The 27,988-nt window shown below is 47.0% G+C and overlaps 1 protein-coding gene and 1 gene segment (V, D, J or C); both read right to left on the reverse strand.

Moving 5' to 3' along the window:
- Positions 1 to 5: 5 nt before the first annotated feature.
- Positions 6 to 27,988, reverse strand: part of LOC145716655 (T cell receptor beta variable 27-like) — a gene marked incomplete at its 3' end in the record, with an annotated part of 39,784 nt that continues 11,801 nt past the window's right edge. Inside the window, 2 exon segments of the V gene segment in view lie at positions 6 to 49; positions 4,578 to 4,629. Coding sequence covers positions 6 to 49; positions 4,578 to 4,629 — 96 coding nt within the window.
- LOC102738811 (anionic trypsin) lies at positions 10,574 to 11,740 on the reverse strand. Its single transcript, XM_006743553.2, has 3 exons — positions 11,526 to 11,740; positions 11,031 to 11,167; positions 10,574 to 10,726 (listed from the first exon to the last, which is right to left on the reverse strand). The coding sequence occupies exons 1-3, from the start codon at positions 11,653 to 11,655 to the stop codon at positions 10,574 to 10,576; spliced, it is 420 nt and encodes a 139-aa protein (XP_006743616.2). The 5' UTR covers positions 11,656 to 11,740.

Raw genomic sequence — 27,988 nt, forward strand, 5'->3', positions numbered from 1 at the left:
GATGGTTCAAACACTGTGACCGTGGGAGGTTTGACCTTTTCCAGGTTCTCTGCAAGGGAAGAGACGTTGGGACCAGGACTGGTCTGAGAGCTGTCTGGGTTTGGTGTGTGTGTGTGTGTGTGTGTGTGAGAGAGAGAGAGAGAGAGGCAGAGACAGAAATAAAGAAAGACAGAGAGAGACAGAGATAAAGCTGGAAATGTAGTCCTCCTAAGCAGAATTATGTAGTAGTAGATCCTGTGTATTTGGGGGTCACTGTCCTGTTCTATTCTCCCTCAGCTTTGCCACTTCTCTCGGTTACCCCATGGATGCATACTGCCGACTATCTCTTCCATCCCCTAAGGCAGCAGCGTGTCCTGGTTTCTTTGGCTTTCTTGGCAGAGTCTCTTTCTCAAGGCCCTGCTCCGTATCTATCAAAAGAGTCTGTTTTTCTTCCCCATTCAAAGCCCTCTTCGGTGAGTGACTGTTCTTTCAGACTTAGAAGCAGCTGTGGTAGAGTTGAGTGAGCCTGGAATTTGAGGCTGAGGATTCTCACCAGCAACGTGATCCCAGGAACCCAATCCGCTTTGCCTAATTATCAGTTTCCTTTTGTACAAAGTGTTGAGTATCTGTTTGGGTGGTAGCACACGTGAGAATTAGGCTTTGTTGCCCGCAGGAAACACTGTCCCATTGCATCCGACTATACTTTTTTCTAAATGCTTTTTCCAACTCACTTTTCCCCCTTTTCTTGTGTGTGTGTGTGTGTGTGTGTGTTAAACACGTAACCTGCTTTGAGGAGCCAAGAAGCCTCTGGCTATTACGTTATCAGATGTTTCACATTTATTCCATTTACACTGGGGCACATGGGTGTGTGGTAGCTTGCCCAGGGTGGCTGGAATCCCATGAAAGATACTGCTCATGGGCTGAACGCTTTTTTCCTTCCAGCGCCCAGCAAGGCTCCCTGCCAACTTTGGAAATCCTAGTTCACGGCTGAACTTGCTGGGTATGAACGAATTCCAAAGTCCAAGGACCATGTTGTCAGAGTGCTCATGTTGCAAAGTCTTAGGCCATTTCTCATGCCTGGCACATAGGAGAGAATTTCTGGAGTTGTTGGAAGGCAAGTCCTCATGGGAAGACACAGAGGGATGAGAGAAAGCCCATCCATCTCTCACCTTCCCATCTTTTTACCGGAATGGACTGTGCCCTCTGTTTGGGTCTGTATTGACCAGAGGAAGGGCTTTTTGGAGCAGAACTGTGGGAAACCCAGATGTCTCCACTTTAGCCACACTGGGATGTGTTTCTAATGGGAACACTGAGAGACAGTTTGGGAAAAAGGCCAAAGTCTGGGACACAGTGATGATAAACAACAGGAACGAAAAGGATGGCCCCGATAAGCCGAGCCTTTTACAAAGATTTCCATATAAGTTAGCCCCTAACAATTTAACACCCCAAGGAGCTGGCACAATTATCCCCATTTTATACATCCCAGAGATGCTGAGATTTCCACTTTGTAATTGCTCGAGCACCCCCAGCCTTGTCCCATGAGCCCCAGAGCTCTGGGCATTTCGAACCCCAGTAATTTGTACTTTCTAACTGTTATCACACTCGCTGGCATGAGCCCCCATCTGCAGGATAAAGTCTGTTCCAGCCAACCAATCTGGTAGGACCAAGTGTCCCATTCCTCTGGCCTTGTCTCTATGCCCAGCACGGACCCATCCTTCCATGCCCGATCCTCTGCCTGTCTGCTTCCTCCCCGAGCACGCTAATGGTGTGTTAGTGTTTTGTGATGGGCACCTTACCCTACCAGCCCAGCATAGATCCTGAGGTTTGAGAAAATGGGGCCTCCTGCCTATTTTCTCTTCTTTATACCTTATCTGTTACGAAGATAGCTTAAGTTTCCAGTTGTGTCTCCTCTGATCCTGCCAAGCACTGTGTCTCTCAGATACCCATTGCAGCTCTCATGATACTGTGACATGAACTTCTGCCCTCAGGGCTATGAAACACCCCTCAAACCAGCCCAGTCTCACCATTCTGTCCCCCCACTGCCTCCTGAGCCCTAGATCACTTCAGGAAGACACAGATGAATCTTTGGAGGCTAGTCGAGACAGAGAAGGAGGACCACGAAGGCAAGCACAGAGTTCTGAGTGGGTGGTAGATATTAGAAGGACTTTAACATAGAAGACAGACCAACTCACCAAAATGGAGTCAATGGTGAAGGCTTGGAGATAGAATAGGAGGGAAAATGGAGAAGATCTGAATAAAAAAAAAGGGGGGGGAGAGTAAAACAACAGACTCCTAAAATAGGAGAGATGAGAGGAGTCCCAGAGAACAATGAGAAGCAGAGCAAGAACATACAAAGCCAAAGAATAAGCTGGAGCCCTACACCCGTGGGTCCGCAATAAGCACGAGAAGCTCTGGGAGGGAGGGGGCGGCTCTGAGCCCTATCCTTACACCCCCGTCCCTCCTCCTGGACTGATTGGTCATGCATAGGCACCCCCAGCCAAGAGAGCCCCATACCTGTCACGGTGAGCCTGGTGCCCATCCCAAAGTAGAGGGGCGAGTTATAGGAACACAGCTGCAGGCAGCCGTGGTAAAACCCATGGCAAGCTCCTGCCAGAGGGCAAGTCCTCACTCTACCACCCTCTCTTCCTGGATGCATGGCTCTGGACCAGAGGAGTCCCATTAGGAGAAAGGTCCAAGCATACTATGGGGAAAGAGGAGCAGGCTTAGAAGGGGCACAGACACACACATAAGAAGGAAGGCTGAACCAAGGAAAGAGTAAGGAGGAAACATTAAGGACTGAAGACTCAGGGAGAAGAAATAGAGGGACCCACCAATCCACACCAAGAGGAATGGCAGCCACAGCTCCTTGGAAGCTCCCCAGGGCTAAGATAGTTGACTTGATTTCCCCCCCCCCCCCCACCGACAACCAAGGCTGGGAGGAGAGACGGGGACCCTGTGTCCAAGGGACAATGGCCCCACACCCCAGTCCTGCTCCTTACCTAGGACAGAGAGTTGAGTGCCATCTCCAAAGTGCTGTGCCCGGTTGCTCCACAGCACAGTGAGAGAGTGACAAACCCCAGGATTGCTCTCTGGGGCCTTTGCTTCCAGAAGCCAGCTTCCACCCGAATTTCTAGGGGCTCAGCACCTCCTCTGCTCACCCACACTCTCTGAGCCTTTTCCCTGCTGTGTCTCAGGCATCCTCCTGGGACTGCACTCTTCCAACACACTACCCCCAGAGCAGCCTCGTACTTACCCAAGACAGAGAGCTTGGTTCCACTTGCGAAATACAGTTTTTCATTGTTACACAACACTGCAGGCTGGTGGAAAAACTGCCCTTGGCTGCATCTAGTTCCTGCCTTCCCAGGTGCACCTGCCCGCTCTCCTCTCCCTTTCCTTAGCAGAATTTTGGCACCAGGAGGTGTGGAGAGGGGACTAGTGTGCAGTGTGAAATGCCCCGGTCAGAGGACCGATTCAGCCGTGTGACCCCCAGCCCTTTCTCCCGTGTCCCTCTCCTTTCTGAGCCGGGGCAGAAAACATCAGGACTAAGGCAGCTCTGAGGCCAGAGGCTTCCCATCTACATGGCCATAATGGGGTGCCCTCTGAGGAGACAGGAGATGGACAAGGAGACCCCAAAGGGAGACTACCTGCCTCCCAGGAGGGGAACACGGACTTAGCATAGCCTGTCCATGAAATTACTGGAGATGGAGGCTGTCCCCGCCTGTCTGCATCAAGACAAGAATTCAGAGCTTTCTGATAAAAATGTGCTTTAACCTAAGCCTCCAAGATGGAGGCTACACATGGACCCCTGCCCCTCCTTGTGGGTTCCCAGCCCTCTGCCCCGATGCACTTACCTACAACAGTGAGCCGGCTCCCCTCCCCAAAATGGAGGGTGTTTCAAAAGCACAGCCCCCCAGATCCACTTCAAAACCTCCCCGTCTTCAGCTGGGACTCGGGGACAGATTGGTGCATTCGTGGAACTCTTACCTCCCAGAGCCACCAGCCCTGCTTCATATTTTCCCCACTCCCTTCCAGAGCTTGCCCAGATCCCTGGACAGTTGGAAACAAGGAGCCACACAGTGTGGCTTCCTATGAAATCCAGAGCAAGGAAAGATAGGAAGCCCCTACAGAGAGTCCCAGTCCGTGAGGAAGACAGACCTATGTCGATGCTCATTAATTGCCCTCTGGGCTTTCTCTAGGCTTCCCTCTGTCAGAGAACTACTCAGAGGGGCAGTACCATCTCCTTTTCCTCCTCTGCTTAACCACTGAGGCTCAGCTCTGAGTTTACAGAGGACCCCCCGGTGGCTGGGTGGATTTGCCCTGACCGGGACCCTCCCATGTACTGGTTCCCAGAAAAGGAGATGACATCTCCTTAACCAGGATCCAAGACCTGGGCAATCCCTTCCCTCCCCCATCTCCCAGGATAGAATCCTCCCCATCACACCCTCCCTGGAGACCCCCCCACCTTACCGACAACTGTCAGCTTGGTCCCTGGGCCGAAGGTAAAATCATACACATCAGCATACGATCACTCTAAAAACGGACGCTTTGGACCTACTTTCACCTACAAGGGGCCTGGAAAGAGCCAGCGTATGTCTTACCTATTACTGTGAGCCTGGTGCCTTCTCCAAAGAAAAGTTCAGTATTCACACAGTGACATGGAGCAAGGAAGCAAACAAATTTGAGGCATGGAAAGAAGAGGGGGCCCTGGTTGGTCTCTGGAGGACTCTGGTATAAGAAATCCCTCCTGTGCTTTATAGATATTGCACAGAAGAATAACTCTTGGGGCCACAGAGCATGGCCAGCATCTATCCAGTGGGCCCCACACTACTTTCTCAATTCTTTCTGAAGGTCCATCAAAAGGACATGGGTCGAGAGAGAAGAGGGCAGGGTCCTGGAGACAGTGACCAGGTCCATGGAGGGCCGGGATATTTCTGGCTTCTTCCTCTATAGGATGGGTCACCTTCCATGCACCTTCCCACTGACCTTGCCATGAGTTCTGTGGGGCTTAGGATGAAGGAGTTTCCCAGAGTCCTTCACCTGAGGGGCCACTGAGGCCTTCTTCTTACACCTGGGCTCTCTGTCTGCAAGCTTCAGTCCTGATCTAAGCCTGTCCTTATCCATGGTCTTGGCTTGACAGGTGAATAGGGGTGGGATGGAGGCATTCTGACTCTCACCACCCTTGGGCCCATGACTCAGAAGGGTGGAGAAACTGGGGTTCGGGACAGGCAGAAAGGTTTTTGTAAAGCTTTCTCATAGAGCTGAATCACCGTGGCTCCCTGTCCCCACAATGTTACAGCTTTGTACAAAAAACGACCCCTCCCATGGTTCTGCCTGTCAGAGTCTGGAAGAAACCACCCGAGCAGGTGCTCCTTCCAGGGCATTGGAGGGCAGGTCGGTGACATCACTCCCCATGTTGTGAGGTGGTGGCAGGGTACAGGTGAGGCCGGGAGCGGGGGCGCCCTCCTCACCCCCGTGCCCTTTCTTCAGGACACTCTTGGCTCCCCAGAGCTGTGTGTCTTTGCGAGGCCAGTTGGCACAAGGGCTAGTTTTCCCTGGTATCCGCCCCTCTGTAAACTCATCACTCGTTGTGGGGAGACACCCTCCCAAGAAGAAGCAGCCCCCTTTCTACCCAGGGCCTGCCCCTGAGACTGTCACTCAGAGGCCACAACTTTCATCTGGGAATGGGATCCTTCAATACTCAGACCGTCCCTTTGGCCAACTCTGGACCTCTAGGGTGGTCTGGAGGGGAACTGACATGAGCTACTCAGGGGTAGGGCTCCCTAGATAGAGACAAAACGACAGCTGAGAGCTCAGAGTATTTCCAAGGGGCTGCTGGTGTGGAGGGACTGGTGTGTTGTCAGCCCGCCTCTCTGCTCGTGGACTTCAGACATCAGGGTTAGGAAAAGGGAGCTGGGGAAGTGGATGTGGAGAGCTGCATACATAAAGTCACAGGAACACTCAAATGTAATCACGGTCACCGCCTTCCCCTCTTTTCCCTGAGGGGCAGACACATTTAAGATGCTGTCGATGTTTTATTTTCCTGCACAAGATGACCTTGAAATGTAACCTCCAGTTGAGTGGCCTAAATCTTATTTCACTCAATGGTGCTTCCTTTTATTGCCTTTCAAACTATAACTTAAAATCTAGAAGGAAAAAAAAAAAGACAGACTTCATTACATAATGATGACACACTTTCACGGAAAAATATACACAGAATCAGAAAAGAAATGACAATATGGAAAGAACATCTGCAATCCTCATCCTAAGGGCTGATCTCCCCAGTAGATGATGAACTCCTAGAAATCAGTAAGGAAATAATCCAGCAGCACAACGAAAGTGGCAAAGAACAGATGGTTGAGAGAAAAAGAAATGCAAACGGTGCTTCACCATAGGGAAAAAATCTTGCAGACAAAAACTGCATTAAAATATCTGTTCACCAATGTGATTGACAACATTGAATTAGGGAAGACCATTAGCTATTGTGTGGTGGAATATACACTTCACAAAAAATGATACAACCTAAGTGGAGACCAATTTGGAAATATCTATGAAAATTACAAATGCATTTACCTTTTCACCTGGAAATCCCTCATCTGGGTGTTTATCCTATAATTATTCTTGCATACAAGTAAAAAAATGTAAAATATTTGCATTATCTGGGGTAGCAAAAAGATCAGGAAAACTCAAGTACCCAATCAGGAAGGGACTGGATAAATCACCTGGGATACATCCACAAAATGAAATATTATGCAATGTTAAAAAAGAACACAAATGTTTCCCTGCTGTGGGAAGGTAAGATATACTGTTAACTGGAAGAAAAGCAAGCTGCAGATTAGCATTTCTGTACACCACCTTTTCTCCGGCAAAGGGGGAGCATAAGAATTATACATTTATTTGCTTGGTTCTGCACAAAGACACACTAGAAGGATACAAAAGAACTTGATCAAGGTGATTGCTTACTAAGACTGAGTGGAGGAGACGGAAACAAGATAGAAGTAAAAATAACATTTTTAGTTTCAACTTTATTGTTTCAATTTTTGAGCCATATAGCTATATTATCTATTTAAAATAAAACTTAATAAAAATTTTCAAGAAAATACCAACAAAGTATTGCTTTAAGTAATATTTTGAAATGGGCTACTTAAAAAAACCTACTTGTTTCATTTACAAAGTCATTATTTTTCCAAAGAAGATCAGTTTATGTAAGAAGATGTGTTATGGTCCTGACTTTGCTTATCGGGGTCTGCAATCATTCAGGAAGCTTGTGAAAAATGCATATTTCTGAGTAGTCCTCAGGATCTTTTGCATTAAAAATCACTAGTAGTGGGTTTATTGATATGCATTTAAATAAACAATCAAGCACAAAATTACCCTGGGTATTTCCATTTCAGCATGGGGCTTGGGACCCACTGCTTGCCCCTCGGGCAGGTGTCAGCCACGGAGAACGTCAGAACGCTATCTGGTGGTGCCACGGGCTGGGTGCAACAATGTGGCTCCTGGAATTTAGGGAAAAAAGAAAAAGAGAGATAGTCTGTGCATTTTACTCAGGAATAGTGAAGGATCTCACAACACTCTGCCATTGCCTGGATAAAGGGTCATTGATTGCTTTCAACAAGTGGAAAGTGGCAAGCTTCTTCTTTAGTCCTTTCCCACCTTGAGGAACACTCTCATCAATGTAATGATTTATTTTGATCTATGTCCACATATTTTCCTGTCCCGTTTACCCCTTTTGTTTATCAGCAATTTACTCTCTAAGGAAGTTTCCTTTCGACCACCCCTCAACCCAACTGGCCTTACAAAGAATACCACTCTGTCTTGGTGTCGCAGCTACTTTCAATTCTGATGGAGTTTGTCCCATCTTTGCTACTCAGTCACACTGTCGATATGCCCAGAAACAGGCGCAGCTTTTCTTTTTTTCTCTTGTAGGAGGAGTTAGGCAGGTGGGATCATTCATCATCTTCATTCATCATCTTGGGCAGCAGGGGGCAGCCTTTCCTTATTTATTTTAGACTTAAATCGTTGCCATCTCGGGGTGGCCACTCGAGGGCGTAAGAATGTGGTTGGTGCTGGAGGGGACCCCCCCCCCACACACACACTCCGCAGGGGGAACTGTGTTACCTTCATGCCTTTCTTGAGGCTGAGACCTGGGAAGGAGATACACAAATTTAATCTCACGGTTGTAGTTCTTGCAACTATTTTTTTTAAAGATTTTAAAATTTATTTTACAGAGAGAGAGAGAAAATGTGCATGAGGGGGAGGGGCAGAGGGGAAGCAGACTCTCCCCTGAGCCTGGAACCCGGCCCTGGGCTCCATCTTCGGATCCTGAGATCATGAGCTGAGCTGAAACCACCAGTTAGAGGCTTAACCAACTGAGACACCCAGGTGCCCCTTCTTGAAACTTTCGGACCACATTCATAGATTCATTTAAACCCCAAATTTGTCTCCTAATTTCCTCAGATGAAACTGCAACCTGAAGAGGCTAAGTGAGTTGTTCCTGTCATGGGACATGATTGACATGACAGAGCTAGAACCAGCACCCGGGCCTCCATGTTTAAGTTCTGGGGCTCTGGTGGGACCACTGAGGCTCTGCCCCTCAGGGAAGCCCACCTCCCAAGGCCAGACTGCCCGGGTCTCCAGTCCTGTCGGTGAGGCCCAGGGCGAGCTGCTAAGCCTACCTTAGGGAGTTATGCAGAGATCTAAATCAGATAATACACATGAAGCTTCTGGTCCCTGAAAATAGTGAAAATGTGAGTGGCCGCTGCTTCCCCAGAGACCACTGGCCGAGGGATACCCCCACTGCAATGGCTCTCAGGCCTCCGTGTCCATCAGAATGATGTGGAATTCTTGGAAAATGCAAGCGGCCGGGCTCCATCTCAGAATTTCTGACTCAGTAGGTCTGGGTCAGAATTGGCACTGTTGAAGGTCTGAAGGAATTGGCACAGCTCCTAAATTCCCAGATGATTCTGGTGCCCCCCGGGGCCAGGGTCCACACTTGGAGAACCCGTGTTCTGGAAGGTGCTTTCTTTCTTCCATACATTCTCCTCCAATCCTAGCTCATACTTTAATCAATCATTCCACCACTGCCTAGTATATTGTAGGCATTGTTTAATCACTAGATATGCCAGGATGAGCAAGACAAGATTTCTTGCCTAAGGAGCTCACCGTTGGATGCCAGGTAGATGCATCCACAGTTACTAGGCAGCAGGAACAGGACTGTGGCAGTGGTAAGCATCCTCAGGAGGAGGACTCCTCGCTCAGACCACAGGACCAACAGGGCCAGCACAGGAGTGGGGAAAGAGGATCCCGGGGCAGAAGGAGTCAGAAATGACTTTTCTGAAGAGGGTGAAGGGGCAGGTGGGAAGGGCGTCAAGCCAGACGGACCAGTAATGCCCGGGGCTAAAGATTCGAGGTCCATGGCTTGTTGGAGGAGCCCTTGGGATTTCTGAGCACTGGAGCAGAGATAGAGGGGAGGACTGGAGAGACGGAGGGGCAGAGAAGGAAGAGCCTTACATCTGCAGGCTAAGGAGCTCTGGTTCTATTTTGGGAGTTGTGGGAGGTCAGGCAAGGTATTAATCAGGAATTGATGTAACGTGCAGCATCTCTCTGAGCACAGGGCTGGAAGAGGGCCAGGGACCAGAACCCTCATGAAGTACAGGCAGGCAGAGAATGGCCTGGAGAGCCATAGAGGAGCAGGGCTGAGGGCCAGGCAGCATCTCAGGTCACCACCGCAGCAGGAGGGACGGTGGGGGGGATGGGGAGGGGTCAGGGAGGACACGGGCCTTGGGGCCAGCTAACGAGGAGCCAGACCTCAGGTTTACTGTCTGCTGGATGAGGGATCTGGTAAGCTGGCCACTTTCTTTGAGCCTCTGCTTTCTTGCTTGTACCACTGGGATAGTAACCACTTCAGAGGGGAGAAGGAACTTGAGTGAAAATGTCTGCAAAGTGCCCAGTGTGGTAGACACACATGGGTATCATTCTATGGGATGAATAAGAGGCGGATTTCCAAGGAGTGTGACGGATGGAGACCCAGGGAGCTAGGTTGTCTCCCTCAGACACATGAGCAGGTTGTGGGAAGGAGGGCCCAGGGCGGCCTTTTGCTGCTGGGAGGGAGTGCACACTGGGCTAGAAAGAGCACGTGTATCAGGGGCTCAGCAGAGGCCACGGTGATCGGCACGAGTGTCTCCGAGATGATTTAGCTCTGGGTGCCAGCGACAGGAGGTGGTGAGGCCGCACAAGCCACAAGGTGGGTGGGCGCACGTGAGCACGGCACTCCAGACCCCAGGGAAGTTCCAAGGTCAAGGAACCTCTTCAATGCAGCCTTCTGAAATGTATTTTTCTCTAGAAAATAGTCTCCGTGAGCCCCTGCTTATTATTTTTTTGGATTCTATCTCTTCACACACTGCTAATCTAGTATTCCATGGAACACATTTTGGGAAATGGGGTAGTCTGTTCATCTTTAAGAGGTAGAGCCCAGCCTGACCTCAGCTGGGAGGATGTTCCCAGGGGGCGGCGGCCGGAGGGAGCAGGCAGGGACGCAGACAGTTGTAACAGGTGCACTTTATTAGCATAGTGACGGCAGAAGGACTGGGGGGCTTTAGCTGTTGGCAGCTATGGTCTGCTTAATCCAGCCTACAAAGTTGCACACCTTGGTGTAGACTCCAGGCTTGTTCTTCTGGGCGCAGCCATAGCCCCAGGACACAATTCCCTGGAGCTTTCCATTGCAGACCACAGGGCCACCAGAGTCACCCTGGGGAGGAAGAAGATGGGACAAGTTTTATAAAGAAGGCGAAAAGGGCCAACAGAGCCCTATATCATCTGAACCTTTTAAGATTGCATTCCGGTCAGCTCTGTGGCTCTGCATGTCTCCCATGGTGGCCCGTTCTCTGTTCTGACGAAGGGGGTGACAGCCATGCGGTCTAGCCTTCCTCTCTGCTATATAAGTCCACTGCCTGGAGCCCTCCTGCACCAGCCCCACAGCCCTGGGTGTTCAAATCCTGCTCCCCAGGAGGCCCTGTGTACCAGGGGTCTCAGCATAGGAAGGGTCAAGTCACCTGGCAGGAGTCCTTGCCTCCGTTGAGGAAGCCCACGCAAACCATGTTCTCTGTGATCTGGCCGGGGTAGGAGGCTTTGCACTGGTTCTGACTCAGCACTGGGGCGTCCAGGCACTGCAGCATTTCAGGGTAGTTGGCTTTGAGGAGCAGGGAGAGATCAAGGAAAGGAGGAATGTGAGTCAGGCCAGGATGGGGGACAGCAATCCAGTGCTGAACACTGAAGGCAGAGAGGACACCAAAGAACGTAAGCTCCAGCAAGGAGCAATGGGTTTTAGTTTCCAGACTGATCCCTGCCGAACCCCTCCCTAGATGGGACAATAGCAAGTGCTATATTTGTCCTATATTTTGACTGTAGGGGGTCAACTCCTTAAAGCTTCGCCTCTTTTGAGGACCCAGCACAGAGTCCTGCGTGTAGTGGGGTTCAAGTTCAGGGGCAGGCCTGGTTCTGGGAAATGTGGGGAAGTTGGAGGATGAAATAGGGAGGGTCCTACTCACTGCCAGAGCTCAGGGTGTTGCCCCAACCGGAGATGAGGCAGTGGGTGCCAGCAGCCGCACAGGCAGTGGGCAGAGATATGGTGGACACCTGCGAATTGAGGACGGCAGGCGAGGAGAGCTTGATGAGCATGATGTCATTGTCCAGGGTCCGGCTGTTATAGCCGGGGTGGCGGATGATTTTGGACGAGTCGATGAACTGCTCACCCCCCTCCTTGACTTCGATGTTGTACTCTCCGAGCCTCACTTGGATGCGGCTGTTGGGAAGACAAGCATGGGGAGACCCTTTTCTCCATATGCCTGCTTTTCTCCAGGGTTTAAGATTGCATTCTGGTCAGCTCTGTGGCTCTGCATGTCTCCCATGGTGGCCCGTTCTCTGTTCTGACGAAGGGGGTGACAGCCATGCGGTCTAGCCTTCCTCTCTGCTATATAAGTCCACTGCCTGGAGCCCTCCTGCACCAGCCCCACAGCCCTGGGTGTTCAAATCCTGCTCCCCAGGAGGCCCTGTGTACCAGGGGTCTCAGCATAGGAAGGGTCAAGTCACCTGCTCATGGGTGGGAGTGTGGCAAAATCACCTGGCAGGAGAGGGGTGGTGGGTACAAGCAGGGGTGAGACCAAGAACTTTCTCCTTCAGAGGTAGGTGGTCATGGAGCGGGGATGACATGGGGACTGCTCCTCAGCCTGCTTTTCCAGCTACCTCCCCCACAACCCTCCCCCGCACCAGGCACCCAACCACAGGCACAAACGACCGACCTGAAGTCCCCCATATATTCCTCATCCTCTGTAATTTTGCTAACTACATGCAAGTGACTTCTACTCTCTCCCTTCTGGGTCTGGTGAGCGCCATCATCCTGTATGACCTACTCCAGTGGTTCTCAAAGTGCTGCCCTGAGACCTGCAGCCAGAGCATCTCCCAGAAACTTGTTAGAAGTACAAAGTCCTGGTTCCTACCCCAGACCTGCTGAATCAGAAGCTCTGGGGTGGGACCCAGTGGTCTGTGTTTTAGCAAGCTTTGCAGGTGATTCTGATGCTCACTCAGGTTTGAGAACCCTTGGTCTAGGTAGTGATTCTCAGCTCTGCTAGGGAGTCAAGTCACCAGAGGTGGAAAGCATTAACAACTCATGAAAATTCTGAGGTAAGTGCCCTGGGATCGGACCCAGGCATCAGTATTTTTTGAACATATCCTAGGTGGTTTTAGTGTGTAGCCAACTGGCAGAGGTTACTCGTACAAGGTCCTTGCGCTGCTTTCCCACTGGACCTCACCACCCCAAAAGAGTCCCTCCCTGCTGTTCTGATCCATAGCCTTTGCTGTTTCATCTATTGGTTTTGGATGTGCGAGGCTTTCTGTTGAATGCCCCTCTTCGCCCCCTCATTCCTGTGAGTGGGGGTGGCCGGTGACAACTTCTTGTCCCCACCCACCCATTTTCCCCAACCTCCGCACTCCCGGGCTGACCCCAGCTCTCAGAGAGGGTTCTGGGAGACACAGCACTTACGACTTGTAGCAGTGAGCTGCGGACACCACCCACTGGTCACTGATGAGGGAGCCACCACAGAAGTGGTAGCCCGAGTTCAAGGACACCTGGTAGGGGACGGATTTCTCCGCGCAGGTGTAGCCACCGACGATCTTGTCATCGTCGTCAGTGGGGAAAGCAACTTGAGTGGAGACAGGAAGGGAGAAGCCAATTCAGCAGATGTGGGCGGGTGGAGTTCAGAGCCCTGTGGCTGGATCATGCAGATTAGAAGTCCTCAATAAGCACAGAGATGGTAGATCAGCAGGCGGGGAGCATCACATCCCTGGTAGGTGTCATAGCATGGAGCTCTCCTGAGTCTCTTGGTGTGTCTGCAGGGCACATGGCCAGGTGCCCACTGGGGCTTGGGCACAGACCTCTACTGGGGGCTCCGGGGCAAGGACACAATGCCCTCACAGTGCAGTCAACGTGACATGGGTCTGAATGCGGTATCTCATCCACTCAGTGCTTCTCTTTCTCATCACTGGTATACTCCTCATGGCTATTTGAGCCCCAGATTGTCAGGATGGGTTGGCCTAGCTGGGAAAATCTGGCTAAGTAGCCCTGGCTATACCCAGCTTTTCCCATCACTGAAAATCTGCCTGGTGCGCCCAGGGAGAGGAGCCCCCAGGCCCATTAGGCAGGACAAAGGTAGGCCAACTGTCATTGGCCAAAGGAATGGTGGTTCTCAACCCTGGCTGCACACCTGGGGATCCTAAAATCATTTGGGAAACTTAAAAATTCAATGCACAGGTCACACCCCACGCCAACTCAGAATTTCTAGGTCTAGGACTCTGGCATGAGTGTTCTTTCAGCTTCCCTCGGCGTACCTGGGGTTGAGGACAGCTCTAGGGGAGCTATCCCAGAGCTGCCGGAACTAAGCCTCAAGACCTCTGGTTCATTGCATGGACCACCCGCACCTGGTCTCCCTTTCCAATCTCTCCCAAAGAAGTCCTGAAATAAAGGGATGAATGACAGGGTCGGGAGTGGGGTCAGCACAAGGTGGGAGGGGTGAGGCTTACAGAGCCCAAGCATGGGAAGGAGGGCTGCCAGACACAGGAGATAAACTCTCAGAGCCGAGGTAAATACAGATGAGCAGCAAGAGTGGAGCAGGGATCTCTTCTAGGAGGGGTGCGAGTGCGGCCTGAAGTCATGCATGGAACTCACCAGCAGCTCCCACAATAGCAAGAATCAGGAGTGGATTCATCATGGCAGAAGTATAGGAGCTGAGTGGCTGGTGGAGAGCCTTTATAGCTCCCAAAGTGAGGGAGAGGGTGGACGTGAGAGTGGAGGATCGCCGGTCCTCCCAGACAAACACACCTGTAGCTTTCCCTTCCCTCAGCCTTGTGTCAGCTCTGTTGTGTTTGGCCATCTATGGATTTGTGACCCACAGGTGATAAGAAAACTTACCTTGTGAGGGCAGAGAGGAAGACCAACTGACTCCTGGGAGGATTCTGGGGTGCGGGGAAGAAGCCAAACCCCCATACATCACAGCTGGTCCTTCTTAGTCTGAGACGAGAAGAGGAGGAAGAACGGCCAGGTTCCTCTGACATGGAGATTTATTCATCTTACTCTAAGCAAAGGCTGATCCTGGAAGCAAACCTGGCTGCTAGTGACCGGGAGCCCCCACAAGGGGAGAGAAGTCTTGTATCTGTAAGCATGAAGACCCTTCTCCCAAGTCGAAACCACTGGGCAGGAAGGTCACATCCGAGGCTTTGGGGAACCAGGATCCCACTGTCAAGAGGTGATGAGAAGGGAGAGGCAGAGTCTCGTGGGGGTCTGGGCTTTCAGCTGGCTTTCCTTCCCACCAAGGCTTGCAGACAGGAGCACTTGGAAAGAGGAGTTAAGTGGGCATTTGCCTGATACGTTTGGACAATGGAAGCCCAATACCACATTCTTCCTCTTCCTCACTATTAGGATCTTTGTCTTTCTCATCACTCACACTGTTGTGGGTTCTCTTTAAGCAGCTTCCTGGTTGCCCTGGGAGTCTGCACCAGTGGTGATTAAATTGCCCCCACCTGCTAGGGGCTGACAGCCTGAGCTCCGATTGTATGCTCCAGATCACACATTAGAAAGGGTCTGGACAATGGTAAATTTAGGTTCTGATCAGAGAATCAGCAGTTAAGTAGAGAGATTAGCACATAGTGAAAGGGTGGAGTATTTGGTAATCATTCACGACAATGAAAGGGGGGGTATTCTCTAATTCTAGATGCAGTGGGACTATTGTGCTGGGCTCAGTACAGAGTTAATCTTCCCAGAAATGACCTCAATTTGGGACCCTCCACGGCCACCGAGACGCAACCCTGTAATTTATTGAAGCACAACTTGGCCAGAGGGGAATAGAGGTGGAACGAGTGTCTCTGTTTTGCAAAGACACTTCTCCTTCCCAGCTCCTCTGAGCTCCCGGGTGGTGAAGGGCCAGAGGGCGCACAGTCCATGTTTGAATTCTCTGAAAGGTGGAAATGAGTAGATGTCCTGGAGGTGGTGAACAAAGTGAAAAAGGCCCAGAAGTCTGGCAATGAGACAGGAAGTAGGCTGGGGATTGAAGTAAATGAAAACTAGCAGAAGCTGGAGAAAATGCCACTGTGGGGCCCATAGGATGTCTTCTTCCAGTGCCTGGCATGGCTGGAGGCTGGTGTCCCCACAACAGGAGAGCCACTGCCCAGAGCCCTGGCCTCTCGGATGGCACCTCCTCTCATCCTGATGGGCTCACACCTCCGTGGGAAGGTGCCATATTTGTACGGTGCCTGACAGCTTTCAACAAGCCTTCACACACACAAACAGTGGTATGCTGATCTTCATTGGCATTGAGTTTTGAATTTGACTGTTAACAAGTGTTCTAATTGTGAGACAGGCAGAATGAAATTATTTCCATTTAAAGAGGAAGAGACTGAGAACCAGCAAGGTTCTGTCCTGCCCACAAATACAGATCTACAAATGGCAGAGGTGGCCTCAAGGCTACCAGAAGACGTGGACAGTGTTGGAAGTTTGGGAATTGGTGCAGGTGTCATAGAAGAGAAGGTTTATTTGGAATTGAGCCAGAGGTTTCCAGAGAACAAAATGTACCTCCCGGTCCCTCCTGATGCTTGGCTCCCTGGCAGAAATAGAAGATTGAATGAATCTTCCACTTGGCACCTGGTCTCAGAGCTTGAGCTTGTCATGGCCCTGTTCCACTCTAGGCCACAACTAAGGAGCGGATGACATGTCTCTCTGTGCTCATGGGTAGCTGACTCAGGTTGTGGAGCCTCAATAATAGAGGCTTTCCCTGTAATGTCACCAGATATGCTATTTAGTTTTGTCCCTTTGTCATGGGGTGTTCCTAGGAAGTCCTGTGGTAGCAGGTAAGAAGAGGAATACATAGCGGTGTTCCCTGGACAGGTACACTATGAGGAGGTGATCCTTGGTAGAAGATAGGAAATTGGGGAATAGGGAGGATATTTTTGGCTAGGAGTTTGTGGCTTTGACTCTGTCTAAAAGGGAACACCCAAGAACTTGAGGGTTTTCCGTGTCTAAAGCCTTAAGACTAGCTTTTGCCTGATATTTTGTGCTCCTCCTCAGAATACATTATTATACCCAAAATATAGTCTGAAATCAGTTTTCTTGAACGTAGCAGGAATCACTTTATAGGCAGAGAAAATAGCTCTAAGTGAGAGTATGATGTCATGCTTTAAGCTCAGACCTGTAGGATGGATTCAGGTCTACCTTTTCCCAAGTTCAACTGGATAAGTCTATGCAGCTCTTATGATCTTCCTTCTGAACCATTTCTCTAAGACAGTCTCGTAGTTCATTAACAATTAGCCTATCAAACCACTGGGTTTTGTTTTTGTAAATATTTATTTATTTATTTATTTATTTATTTATTTGAAAGAGAGATAGAGTGGAGGGGCCAAAGGAGAGGGAGCAGACTCCTCGCTGAGGGCAGAGGCAGACTTGGGGCTCAATCCCAGCACTCTGAGATCATGAGCTGAAATCAAGAGTTGGCCGCTTAATGGACTGAGCCACCCAGGCGCCCCACCACTGGTTTTTAATTATGATAATAGTGAATAGTTTCTTCATGCTTACTATACCAAACATTGCCTAAGTCTTTCATGGATCTTTTTTCACTTTATTTTAACAACCACCTATGAGGTTGCCCATTTCATAGATGACAAAATGAGCCTTATAGAGGTGGAGTAACTTGTTCAAGATCACACAGCCAGTACGTTGTAGAAATGGGATTTCAGCATGATAGTCAACTCTAGAGCCTGCCTGCTCTCTACCAGAGAACATTCAGCTTCCCTTCTCCTTGTTTGATCCCCAGGGCAGCCCCATGAGGTAGGCAGCAACGCCACTTTCTCAGGCTCTTGTGATGAGCACTGGGTGTTGTATGTGAGTGAGGAATCACTAAATTCTACTCCTGAAACCAATATCACCCTCTATGTTAACTAACTAGAATATAAATAAAAACTTGAAGCAAGCAAACAAAGGATCTGAAGCGCAGAGGTTAAGTGACTTCTCCTGGGTCACCTGGCTGATGAACATGGAGTTGACACCAGACCCTTTCTCTACTCAAACTAAGTTCATTCCCCATACTGTCGCTCCACACTGGGGGCTTTTGGACCTCTCAGTGGTCTGAAAAGTAGATTTTGGTCAGATTCCAAATCACTTGTCTTTTTTTTTTTTTATAACACTTTCACCCCAAGCCCCTCACTATTCCCCTACAACTTAGGTATTTCTCCTCCACTCATAGTCAACTCCACCTTGGGCCCCAGTGTCCCTCACTGCTCTTCAACCACATTGTCAAATTCTGAGCTGTCTTTTCTCCAACCTCCAGCTCCTTTCCTCCATTATTTTTTTCTAAACTACATATTTTCCCATGGCACGATTTCTTCTTGTCCAGTAAGAACTGTTTTCTTGACTATCTGAGCCTGGGAGTCACTGACTCTGGATAGTGAAGGGTGGATTTGTGTGGTCCAGAAAAACACACTGAGACAGAGGTGTGGACGTGTAGACAGGCCACGGCCGTTTGGCTAAATGGGGGCATCTGCCCTTTCTCTCCCCCTTGTCCTGCTCCCCACCTTGAAGCCAAGGAAGACAGGCAAGTTTTGTGCCCAGAGCAAAGTTCCATTTGCATATTTTATCTATTCCTCAGACTTGAGGGGTGAGTGGAAAGTGACTGGCAATGGAGACTTTAGCACTCTGACAAAAGACTGGTTCCCGTAAAGTAACGGTCTTTCTGCTCACATCTCCATCACTCCTTGTCCCATCCCTGGGCCTATTAAATCTGCTTAAACGGCTCCAGCATCTTCTGGGGGGTAGTAAGTGGAACAAAGGCAGGAGAGAGTCCAAGAGCAATACCCATGTGGGTTGTTATTATTGTAGTAGCCCTGACTTATTCCATGATACTCAGAGTTTAATAAATGACATGCGTATTTATTTTTCTAAATCATATTAGATCCAGATTGAGTTCCATAAGCCAAATTCAGTAATAAGTCCAATCAGTCCATTGGGCTCTCTCTGCTCATTTGACTTCTAAAAACTCTAGAATCTGTAGTCCATTTGGAAGGCAGCCACTGGTTAGTCCAATTCCTATTGGTCAGCCTGTCCAGGAGGATCTCCAAATGTCTTCCAAGGCTCGGCATTGAGTGCTCAGTCCATGCAGGCATCAATACTGTTCCAGTTTGAGGACCCTCCACTGCAGGGCCACTGTTTGAGCAGGTTCTGGGCTTAGGTCTCTAGAACCCATAACATCTGTTCCCTTCCCCAGCCATGGGAACGCAGCAGAGTGAGCTGACACATTGTTGGGCCACCTTTCTATTCAAACATAAGTCGAAACACCTCTTCTGTCCCCGTTAGGACAATTCGGTTCATTTGCTTATGGGCTTACATTGTCTAAAGTCAAATACTTTTGTAGACTTTTTCTCCAGGGAAATCCATACTGCTTGGCAAATTTTCCTCTTTTCTTTTGAATCATATTTATTTACTCAATGTATTAGTTTGCTCGTGCTACCATAACAAAATTAACACAGGCTAGGTATCTTAAACAATAAAAATTGACTTTCTTCCAGTTCTTTTTTTATTTAAAGATTTTATTTATTTATTTGGCACACAGAGAGAGATAGCGAGAGCAGGAACACAAGCAGGGGGGAGTGGGAAAAGCAGGCTTCCAGCCTAGCAGGGAGCCCGATGCAGGGCTTGATCCCAGGACCCTGGGATCATGACCTGAGCTGAAGGCAGGTGCTTAATGACTGAGCCACCCAGGCACCCCGACTTTCTTCCAGTTCTGAGAGCCAGAGCTCTAGGATCAAGGTGTCAGCAGGGTTGGTTTCTCCTGAGAACTCTCTCCTTGGCTTGCAATGGCTTTCTCACCATGTCCTCATGTGACCTTTCCTCTGTGGGCACAACCCTAGTGTCTCTCCTAGGATGTCCTCATCTCTCCTGAAAAGGATACTGGCCAGATTGGATTAGGGCCACTCTAATGACCTCGTTTTTAAGTTAAAGACCAAATCTCCAAATACAGTCACATCTTAAAATAGTGGGGCTTAGGACTGTAATTGCATGGATTCTAGAGGAGTGCAATTCAGTCTGTAACCCTCAGTAAATACTGGCTGAATTCCTGTAATGTCCCTGCAGTTTTTCTAGGCTGTAAGGAAACAGCAATGAAGAAGATAGGAAATGTCCTTGCTTTCATGGCATTTATGTGTATTTTTGTGTGTGTCTACATGCATGTGAGGAGGCATAGTGACAGGAAGCAGATAATAAATAAGAATATATATATTATGTGTATATAGTATATATATTTATATCAAACTGTGGTGGTTAGGTATTATTAAAACAGGATAAAGTGGTAATAGGTGTGAGTGACTGCTGGGTTGACAAGTGCTGTATTAGCTAAGGTGTCAGGAAAGATCTCTTTGGGGAGATGGTATTCGAGCTGAGAACTAACTACGAAGGGGCCAGTCATGTAAAGGGAGGGCTTTCATATTCCCTGCTGAGTCTGTAACGGAAATAAATCAGCACACATACCATTGCTTTTAAATTAAACAACCCTGTCGTCTAGCATATGATATTTACCTTGCCATTAGTTTTGATGGTAAAATTGATATAAAGGATAGTCATCAATATATTGAAATAGTCCTATAAAAGTTAATGTAAAGTATATTTAAAAAATATTTTTTTGTTAAAGATTTTATTTAATTATTTGAGAGAGAGAGAGACAGAGAGAGAGAGAGAATACAAGAGCAAGGGGAGGGGCAGAGGGAGAGGGAGAAGCAGATTCCTCGCTGAGCAGGGAGCCCAATGCAGGACTCAATCCCAGGATCCCAGGATCATGACCTGAGCTGAAGGCAGACGCTTAACTGACTGAGCCACCCAGGCACATGTAAAGTACATCTGTGACATGAAATGGTATTTATGAAATATTCTTGGGTTGAAAGAATAAATAATAAAACAGTATGTATCATATGATCTAATTTTATTTAAGTGAGTGATTTCAATTTTTATTTTAATACATATTGACTTTGTAATTAAAATAGCTAAAAGAAAGAGAAACAATGGCAATAATAAATGAAATTTTCCCAGAGAGGGCAATACCCAGCCTTGAGGAAGGAATTGCTAGCGGTAAAATTTCAAATATTGCAGTGAGAAAGAAATTTAGGCAGTATTAAATTAACTGTGTGTTTTGTCTCCACCAGGCACAGTATTATGTGTTTTATGTGGGTGATGTCATCTCATTCTTAAAACAAATTCTCGTTCCTCATTTTTTTAATTTTGTGATTATCCTCGTTTTATATACGAGGATAAATGTAATGAATCTGTGACACCTAGAGGTAAAGCAGTAGAACCAAGGTTTTTTTGTTTTTTTGTTTTGTTTTGTTTTATTTTTTTTTAAAGATTTATTTATGGGATGCTTGGGTTGCTCAGTTGGTTAGGCGTCTGCCTTCAGCTCAGGTCATGATCCCAGGGTCCTGGGATCAAGTCCCACGTTGGGCTCCTTCTTCAATGGGGAGCCTGCTTCTCCCTCTGTCTGTCACTTCCCCTGCTTGTGCCCTCTCTCTGTCAAATAAATACATAAAATCTTTAAAAAAAAGATTTATTTATTTATTTGAGAGACAGCGAGTGGAGGGAGGGGCAGAGGGAGAGGGAGCATCCTCAAGCAGACTCCCTGCTGAGTGTGGAGCCTTACTCGGGGCTCAATCCCAGGACCCTAATATCACGACCTGAGCTGAAGCCAAGAGTCGGCCACTTAACCAACTGAGCCACCCAAGCGCCAAGTTTTAAACTTAGGTCTGCCAGATGACGGAGACCAAGTTCCTCCCACGATACTGTACTGCTTCTTAAGAGACAATTTTTCTGCAATATCAGGTGCTGGCAATCTGAGGCTTATCTGTAGGTGAATTTGCAGGCTTCTTAGCCTTAAAATCTTTAAAAAAAAAAATATTGGGTCTGTTACAACTCGGTTGACAGAAGCAAAAATAAGTATTTCCTGGAAAACCTCCTTTTAGCCCAGGTTTTAAGGAATTCCCAAAGATGAGTTATATAATGCACAACATCAAATTATATAATACATAAAAAAATAAGCCACCCTGAATGACAGGAAGCAGAAGCTACAAACAAACAAACAAAAAGATGCAAAACATCATCAGATGTTGGCATTAACAGATGAAAATTCCAAGCAGACATTTAATATCCTTAAAGAAAATAATTTAAAAATACACAAGGGGCAAGATGCTTTCAGAAATGACCACCCATATTTGTAAAAGATCCAAGTAGATTTACCAGAAATGAAAATATAATTTAAATAAACAAAGTTGACAGAAGGGTTGAATGGCTTATTGGAACAGAGGAGTGAATTAGTACACTGGCCAATAGTTCCAAAGAAAGGACCCAGAATGCAGTACAGAAGCAAAGAGGGAGAAAATGTGAGAGAATAGTCTAGATGAACACGTGACAGATGTCTCGATGACCCCAGGACATCTCGCCTCCCATAAAACGTGAACATCCAGATTTATGGGCTCAAGTTGTGGCTCTTGAGAGGATTTCCCTTCACCACTCCCTTTCGAAACCACACTTGTGTTAGACTCTATGGATGATTCCGGAGTAACGTGCAACCCGGTCCAGAAAACAGGCCTGTGCTTTTTTGCCTGGAAATAGGAAATCCCCACGCACCCTTGGGCGTGGATTGACAGTGAAGGCGTGTGGGTCGGAGTGGGTACCATGAGACTCACGCTTGCTTTTGAAATAGAATTGTGCCTTCCTCCAGCTGTGCTTGAGTCTGGTCCCATATATTTACCAGTTAATAACAGAATACTCTGTGCATGTCCAGCCTTATAGATCTGAGGGTCAGCTAACACACAGTTTGAAAGTCATGATGACGCATTAAATCAAGACCTAGGGGCAGCTTTTCAAAGGAAACGAAGTTGTTGGCAGGGAGAAGAGTGTGGCTTTGCACTAAAACTCTTTGCATCTGCTTAGTGATTCTCTTATTGGGGAATGTCAGGGGCTCCCCAGAGAATCCCTATCTGCCACAGGCCCTTGGAGAACCACTGGGCCGCATTGGTTTATGGCCCAGCGCAGCTTTAATCACACCTTGTTCTGCTACAGAACCCCCCTCACACTGCCCCAGCCTACAGATGACACAAAAAATGGACCACAACTATAGTTTATGCTAACTCCAAAGTCCAGAGAGACTCACTAAGCATTGCAGCTCTTTCTACTTGGCAGACGATGTGAGGTTCAGCAGCTCATCTCTCACTTCACAGGGTTTAATCCAACATGTCCCAGATCTTGGGCTACTCAGAAGCTCATCGATATGGCAGCTCCCTGAACTTCTGCAGACCTTACGTTGGTCTGGCATGCGTATGTCATGCTGAGGCATCACGAGCGCTAGTTCCTACTCCCTGAGAACATGCGGCGTAATGCCATCAGTCTAACGGACCAGTACGGTATCAAGGTGACCAAGAGCCTTCTGAAGCATACTGATGGAAAGCAAGCTAAATAGAGCCTTGAGATAAAATAGTTAAAGGTCATTTCTGACCCTGCCACTTGAAGGCAAACTATATCCGATGGTCTTTAACCAAGTACTTCTCCACACTCTTTCGGAAGAAATTTTATCCTCAGCCTCCTGGTCGCCACACGTCCTGTGGTTCGTCCTGCAGTCTGTCCTGCAGATTCTCTCCCTGTGGCCAGTCGACCCGTTCACACCCAGACCCGCCCACAAGCACGCGAACAGCTGGACCTGTGGTTGCCCGCTGCCGGGGGCCTCGACTGGGGCCTCGGGCTCATCTGGGTGGGAGCCGGGCAGGAGGTAGCTAGCTGAGGTTCTTGCTCAGCTCTCTGATCTGTGTGGGGCACTGTGTCTCTAGCACTGCAGAAGTAAAAGCTGCTGTCTTCGAGGCTCAGGTTGTTCACAGTCAGATTGGAGGACTTAGAGATTGGGCCGCTGATGGCAAACTTGTCTTTGGTAAATCCACTTTCATAAGTGGCCTCCACGTTCTGGTTTGCAGTTGCGATCAGTATCAAGCTCTGTCCTGGGAGCTGACGGTACCAGAACATCGAGATGGGCTGGGTATCGGCCACACACTGGATCGTCAAGGAGGTCCCACGTTGACGGATGTCCCTGCGTGGCTTTTGAGAGAGGAGAGCACCGAACACAGAGCCTAGTTTCAGAGAGAGAGGGAGGGCTGACAAGCTGGTCCCCAGGCAGGAAGGTCTTTTTACCGTTTGCTTCAGTGTCACCTCAGATCCCAAAGAACCCTGGCACTGCCTCTATTTTGTTCTTCCAGCTGTTCTTCCAACTGTTATTCGGTCAGAATCCACTAACCTACTAATCCATTTCCCTCATCCTCCGATGGGCAGCCTCAGATCCTCTGCTCCTCTACTCGACATCAACATTAACCCCAAACTTCCCTGTGGGATTAGCTTCATACCTTGTCCCAGGAGAAGTAGCAGGCAAGGCAGCATCTTTAGGTGATAGCCCCTCATCTTCTTTGAGAAAAGGCAAAGTCAAGTTCCTCTTTCCTCCCCAACGTGTTCTTCCTTCCCTACTGTTTCTGTTCCCCTCCTGTAGTAGGAGGATGAGCTTCTGCAGAATGTGGGGAAAATTCGTCTGCCCTCTAGTGGAGCCATGTGGCTCTTCACCTAGGATGGATCTTCATTCACAAGGCATCACAAGCAAGCAACGTCCACCACGTATCCACCACCACCTCCCCATCTATCGTTGAGCACCAGTGTGTGCTACCTTTGGGTAATTGCCAGTGGGGAGGCCTGAAAGATCATGCATAGGCTTTAACCAGATCCCGCCTCCTCATAGAACCTTTACATTTCCATATGCATTTTAGAATTTGCTTTTTAGTTTCTAAAAAAAAAAAATCCAGTTGAGACAATAATTGGGATTTTATTGAATCTGTAGATCAATTTGGGGAGAATACTCATTTTAACAATATTCAGTCTTCCAATTCATGAACATGATATATATCTCCACTTTGTAAATTTGCCTTTCATTTCTCTTAGTACTGATTTTTAGATTTCAGTTTACAGCTCTCGCGTGCCTTTGTTAAATCTGTTCTTAAATCTGTTGGGTTTTTTACATTCTTTTAAATGCAAGTTTTAAAATCTAATTATCCCATTGTTTGCCACAATATATAAGATATATAACTGATTTTTGCCTGTTAATATTATAACCCATGCCCTTAAGAAATTCACTTATTAATTTTATAATTTTATAGGTTTCTTTTGATATATAATTGTAAAAGGTGATTTCATCTCTTAAAAGGTTTCAATTTATCACTTACTCTTCAGCCTTTTCATCTTTTTCTTTTCTTAATGTGCTGCCTAGCCCCTCCAGTAAGGTGGAATAGAAGTGGTGTGAGTGAACATTATTGACTTGTTTATTATCTTAGAGCTAAAATATTTAACATTTCTGCCATTAAGTATGCTGTTCGTTGTTGGCTTCTTGCAGATGTCCTTCACTAGATTGACAAAGTTCTATTCTGTTCCCAATTTTCTGAGTGTTTTTATCATCAATGGGTATGGAATTTTGTTAAATGTTTTTTCCATCTCTAATAATAACTGTATAGTTTTTATACATGTGTTAATTAGGTTAATTACAATGACTGATGACATACAATGACTTGTATGTCACAAGTGTATGTTAAGAATTCAAATATAATTATTTGAAAAAAAAATTTTATTCTAGTTTCATTTGTTAACTATTGACATTTTAGATATATTTCTTTAATTTTTTTTAGTGACTGCTCTAAAAATTATCATATTCACTTTAACCTTTGTACAACTTACTTACAATTCATATGGTAAAGATTCACTTAAAATATAGAACTTTGCAACTAAATGGGTCTGTTTTCTCCATCCTCATCTTTAACGTTATTATTGTCATCTTCAGTGTGTGTTTCTGCTACATGACCTACAAGACAATGCTGAAATTTTTGCTTTCACTAGTCCTACATATTACAAAGAATTTAAGAAAAATCTTTTTTTTTTAAAAGATTTTATTTATTTATTTATTTGCCAGAGAGAGAGAGAGAGGGAGAGTACAAGCAGGGGGAGTGGCAGGCAGAGGGAGAAGCAGGCTCCTTGCTTAGATCATGACCCGAGCCGAAGGCAGACGCTTGACCATCTGAGCCACCCAGGCGCCCCAAGAAAAATCTTTAATATCTATCCACATTTCACCATTTTTGTGCTCTTCATTTCTACCTCAAAATCCAAGTTTCTTTTTTTTTTTAAAGATTTATTTATTTATTTATTTGAGAGAGAGAGTGTGTGTGTGCATGTGAGCAAGGGGAGGGGCAATGGGAGGGGAGAGAGAGAATCTTAAGTAGGCTCCACACTGGACCTCCAGCACAGAGCTCCATCTCACGAACCTGAGATCATGACCTGAGGCGAAACCAAGGGTTACCTGGATGTTTAACCAACTGAGCCACCCAGGTACCCCTCAAAATCCAAGTTTTTTTCCTTTTTTAAAAATATCTTATTTATTAATCTGTGAGAGAGAAAGAGAGAGAGAGCACGAGCAGGGGGAGTGGCAGAGGGAGAAGGAGAAACAGACTCCTCCCTGAGCAGGGAGACCGACGTGGGGCTCCATCCCAGGACCTGGAAATCATGACCTGAGCCAAGGAGTTTCTCATTTAGCATATCACAGTCTATGTTGTGACAGTATTTGAAAATGTACCCTAGAGTGTCCCTGCTTCCTTCTGGACTGGTTGCTAACCAGTTCTTCTGCACAGTTCTTATCTTGGGGCTCTTCTTTGTTGTTATTCTGAATTGGATTCCCTATTTCCTGAATCCTACGATTTCTTCTCTTTTTGATGTGTTCCTGCAGTTTGCTGAGACACATTATCCAAGAACTTCCTAAGAATGGATGAAATGGAAATTTATTTAGTTTTCAGATCCTGGCAGAAATGAAAATTGCATTTTTTGGATAGCTTGGGTTAGCTGAGAAATGCAGGCTGAAAATTATTTTCTATCATGATTTCATAGTTATTTTACACCATTGTTTTCTGGCATTCAGTGTTGCTACTGAGAAATGTGAGCCGTTCTGTTTCTCATTTCTTTATTTACAGCTTGTTTTGGTTTTTAACATTTTTCTTTGTCTTGCATCACTTGAAGATCATTTCATCCACACTGTTCTGAAATTGGATGAAAATATGCCTTAGTTTCAGTTGTTTTATATTCCTTAAACACACAGCTGGCCTTTTTTATGGCTGTCTCTACTTGTCCATCAATAGGATGATGCCGTTTCTTCCCTTAACACGTCATTGTTCTATGTCGAGATAGAAATGTTGAAAGTTTATGCTACATCATGAAAAACGTCTTTGGTGCTGGATATGCTGCTGCTGGTACAGAGATAAGAGACCCAAATCTTTGGCTGTATGAATTATATCTTTGTACTAATGGTTGGATTTGAGAACCATTCAAGTGAGCATGGAAATTTACCCACCTTGGATTCGATTATCTGATCATTGCAAAAGCAATACGGGAACACTGATTTCTGCCATTAACTTATCAGCTGTGTAGCTTTGGGCAAGCTATTTAAATTTAGTTTCTTCATTTATAATTAGTAGAAAATAATCCTTGTATGTCACAAGTGTATGTTAAGATAAATTACTTGGGGATATCTCACTCTTGTCTAGAAAAAAAGGGGAGATGTTCTCTTCTCTAGCATTGACCTTGTTTATTATTTCAGTTCTCTTCTAGAAAAAAGGGGATATTCTCTCCTTCCCTTTCATTGCCCCTGTTTCTTAAGAAGCCATCTTCTCTTCCCCATCATGTCCTAGTAAAGCCTGTTTATATTTTCATTTAACACAGAATAATTTGTTCTATTTACCAGAGTCACAAAATTTTAAACCTTGCTTTCTTGGAGATTTAGGATAGCATTTTTCCTTCTGTGAATTTTTCAGGATCCTAATGTGATGTCTCTTTATCCAAAACAATGGTTTACATTTTCTGAGTGTTTCCTTGTGCTCTTATGGTAAACGTTGGTTAAAATTTTATGTGCTTTTGAGAGCGTATTCTGTGAACTCTCCTTAGAACACTTCATCCAATTTATTTCTAAGCTCAAGTCTCCTACCCCAATCTACAACCCTTTCAACCTCTTTATATGTCTTGTGTAATTCATTTGATGTACGATATTCAGTGTCTGCATATTTTCCATTTAATTCATGTGTGCCACCTCTCTGCTTGGGCGACAGCTCCTTAGGGAGGTGAGATGCATGGGAAGGAGCAGGTAGCATGCATTAGGACAGAAACTGGGTCTGAGGTTGGTGCTCTTTCTATGAGGGTCTCTGTTGAGGTGAGGATGGTCCCAGGAAGCACCAGGAGTGAACCCACAGTGCTCGTCACTGTTCCCCTCTCTCGAAGTTCATCTTCTGAGTCGGTGCAATGCTTGTGGTGGGAAATAAAAACCTTATTGGAAATCACAGGACTCCCAGACACCCTGAGAGCCCACTGAAAATAGATGTTTGT

The sequence above is a fragment of the Leptonychotes weddellii genome, chromosome 12 (assembly GCF_054177405.1).
Source record: "Leptonychotes weddellii isolate Sample4059 chromosome 12, ASM5417740v2, whole genome shotgun sequence".
Classification (NCBI taxonomy): Eukaryota; Metazoa; Chordata; class Mammalia; order Carnivora; family Phocidae; genus Leptonychotes; species Leptonychotes weddellii.

Bases quoted from the DNA above. Each gene is read 5' to 3' on its own strand.
- LOC102738811 (XM_006743553.2), bottom strand. From the start codon at position 11,655: ATGCTCATCAAGCTCTCCTCGCCTGCCGTCCTCAATTCGCAGGTGTCC. The intron at 11,168-11,525 runs GTGAGTAGGACC...TGCTCCTCAAAG, and splicing joins CAACACCCTGAGCTCTGGCA to CCAACTACCCTGAAATGCTG. The intron at 10,727-11,030 runs GTGACTTGACCC...CTTCCTCCCCAG, and splicing joins GAGGCAAGGACTCCTGCCAG to GGTGACTCTGGTGGCCCTGT.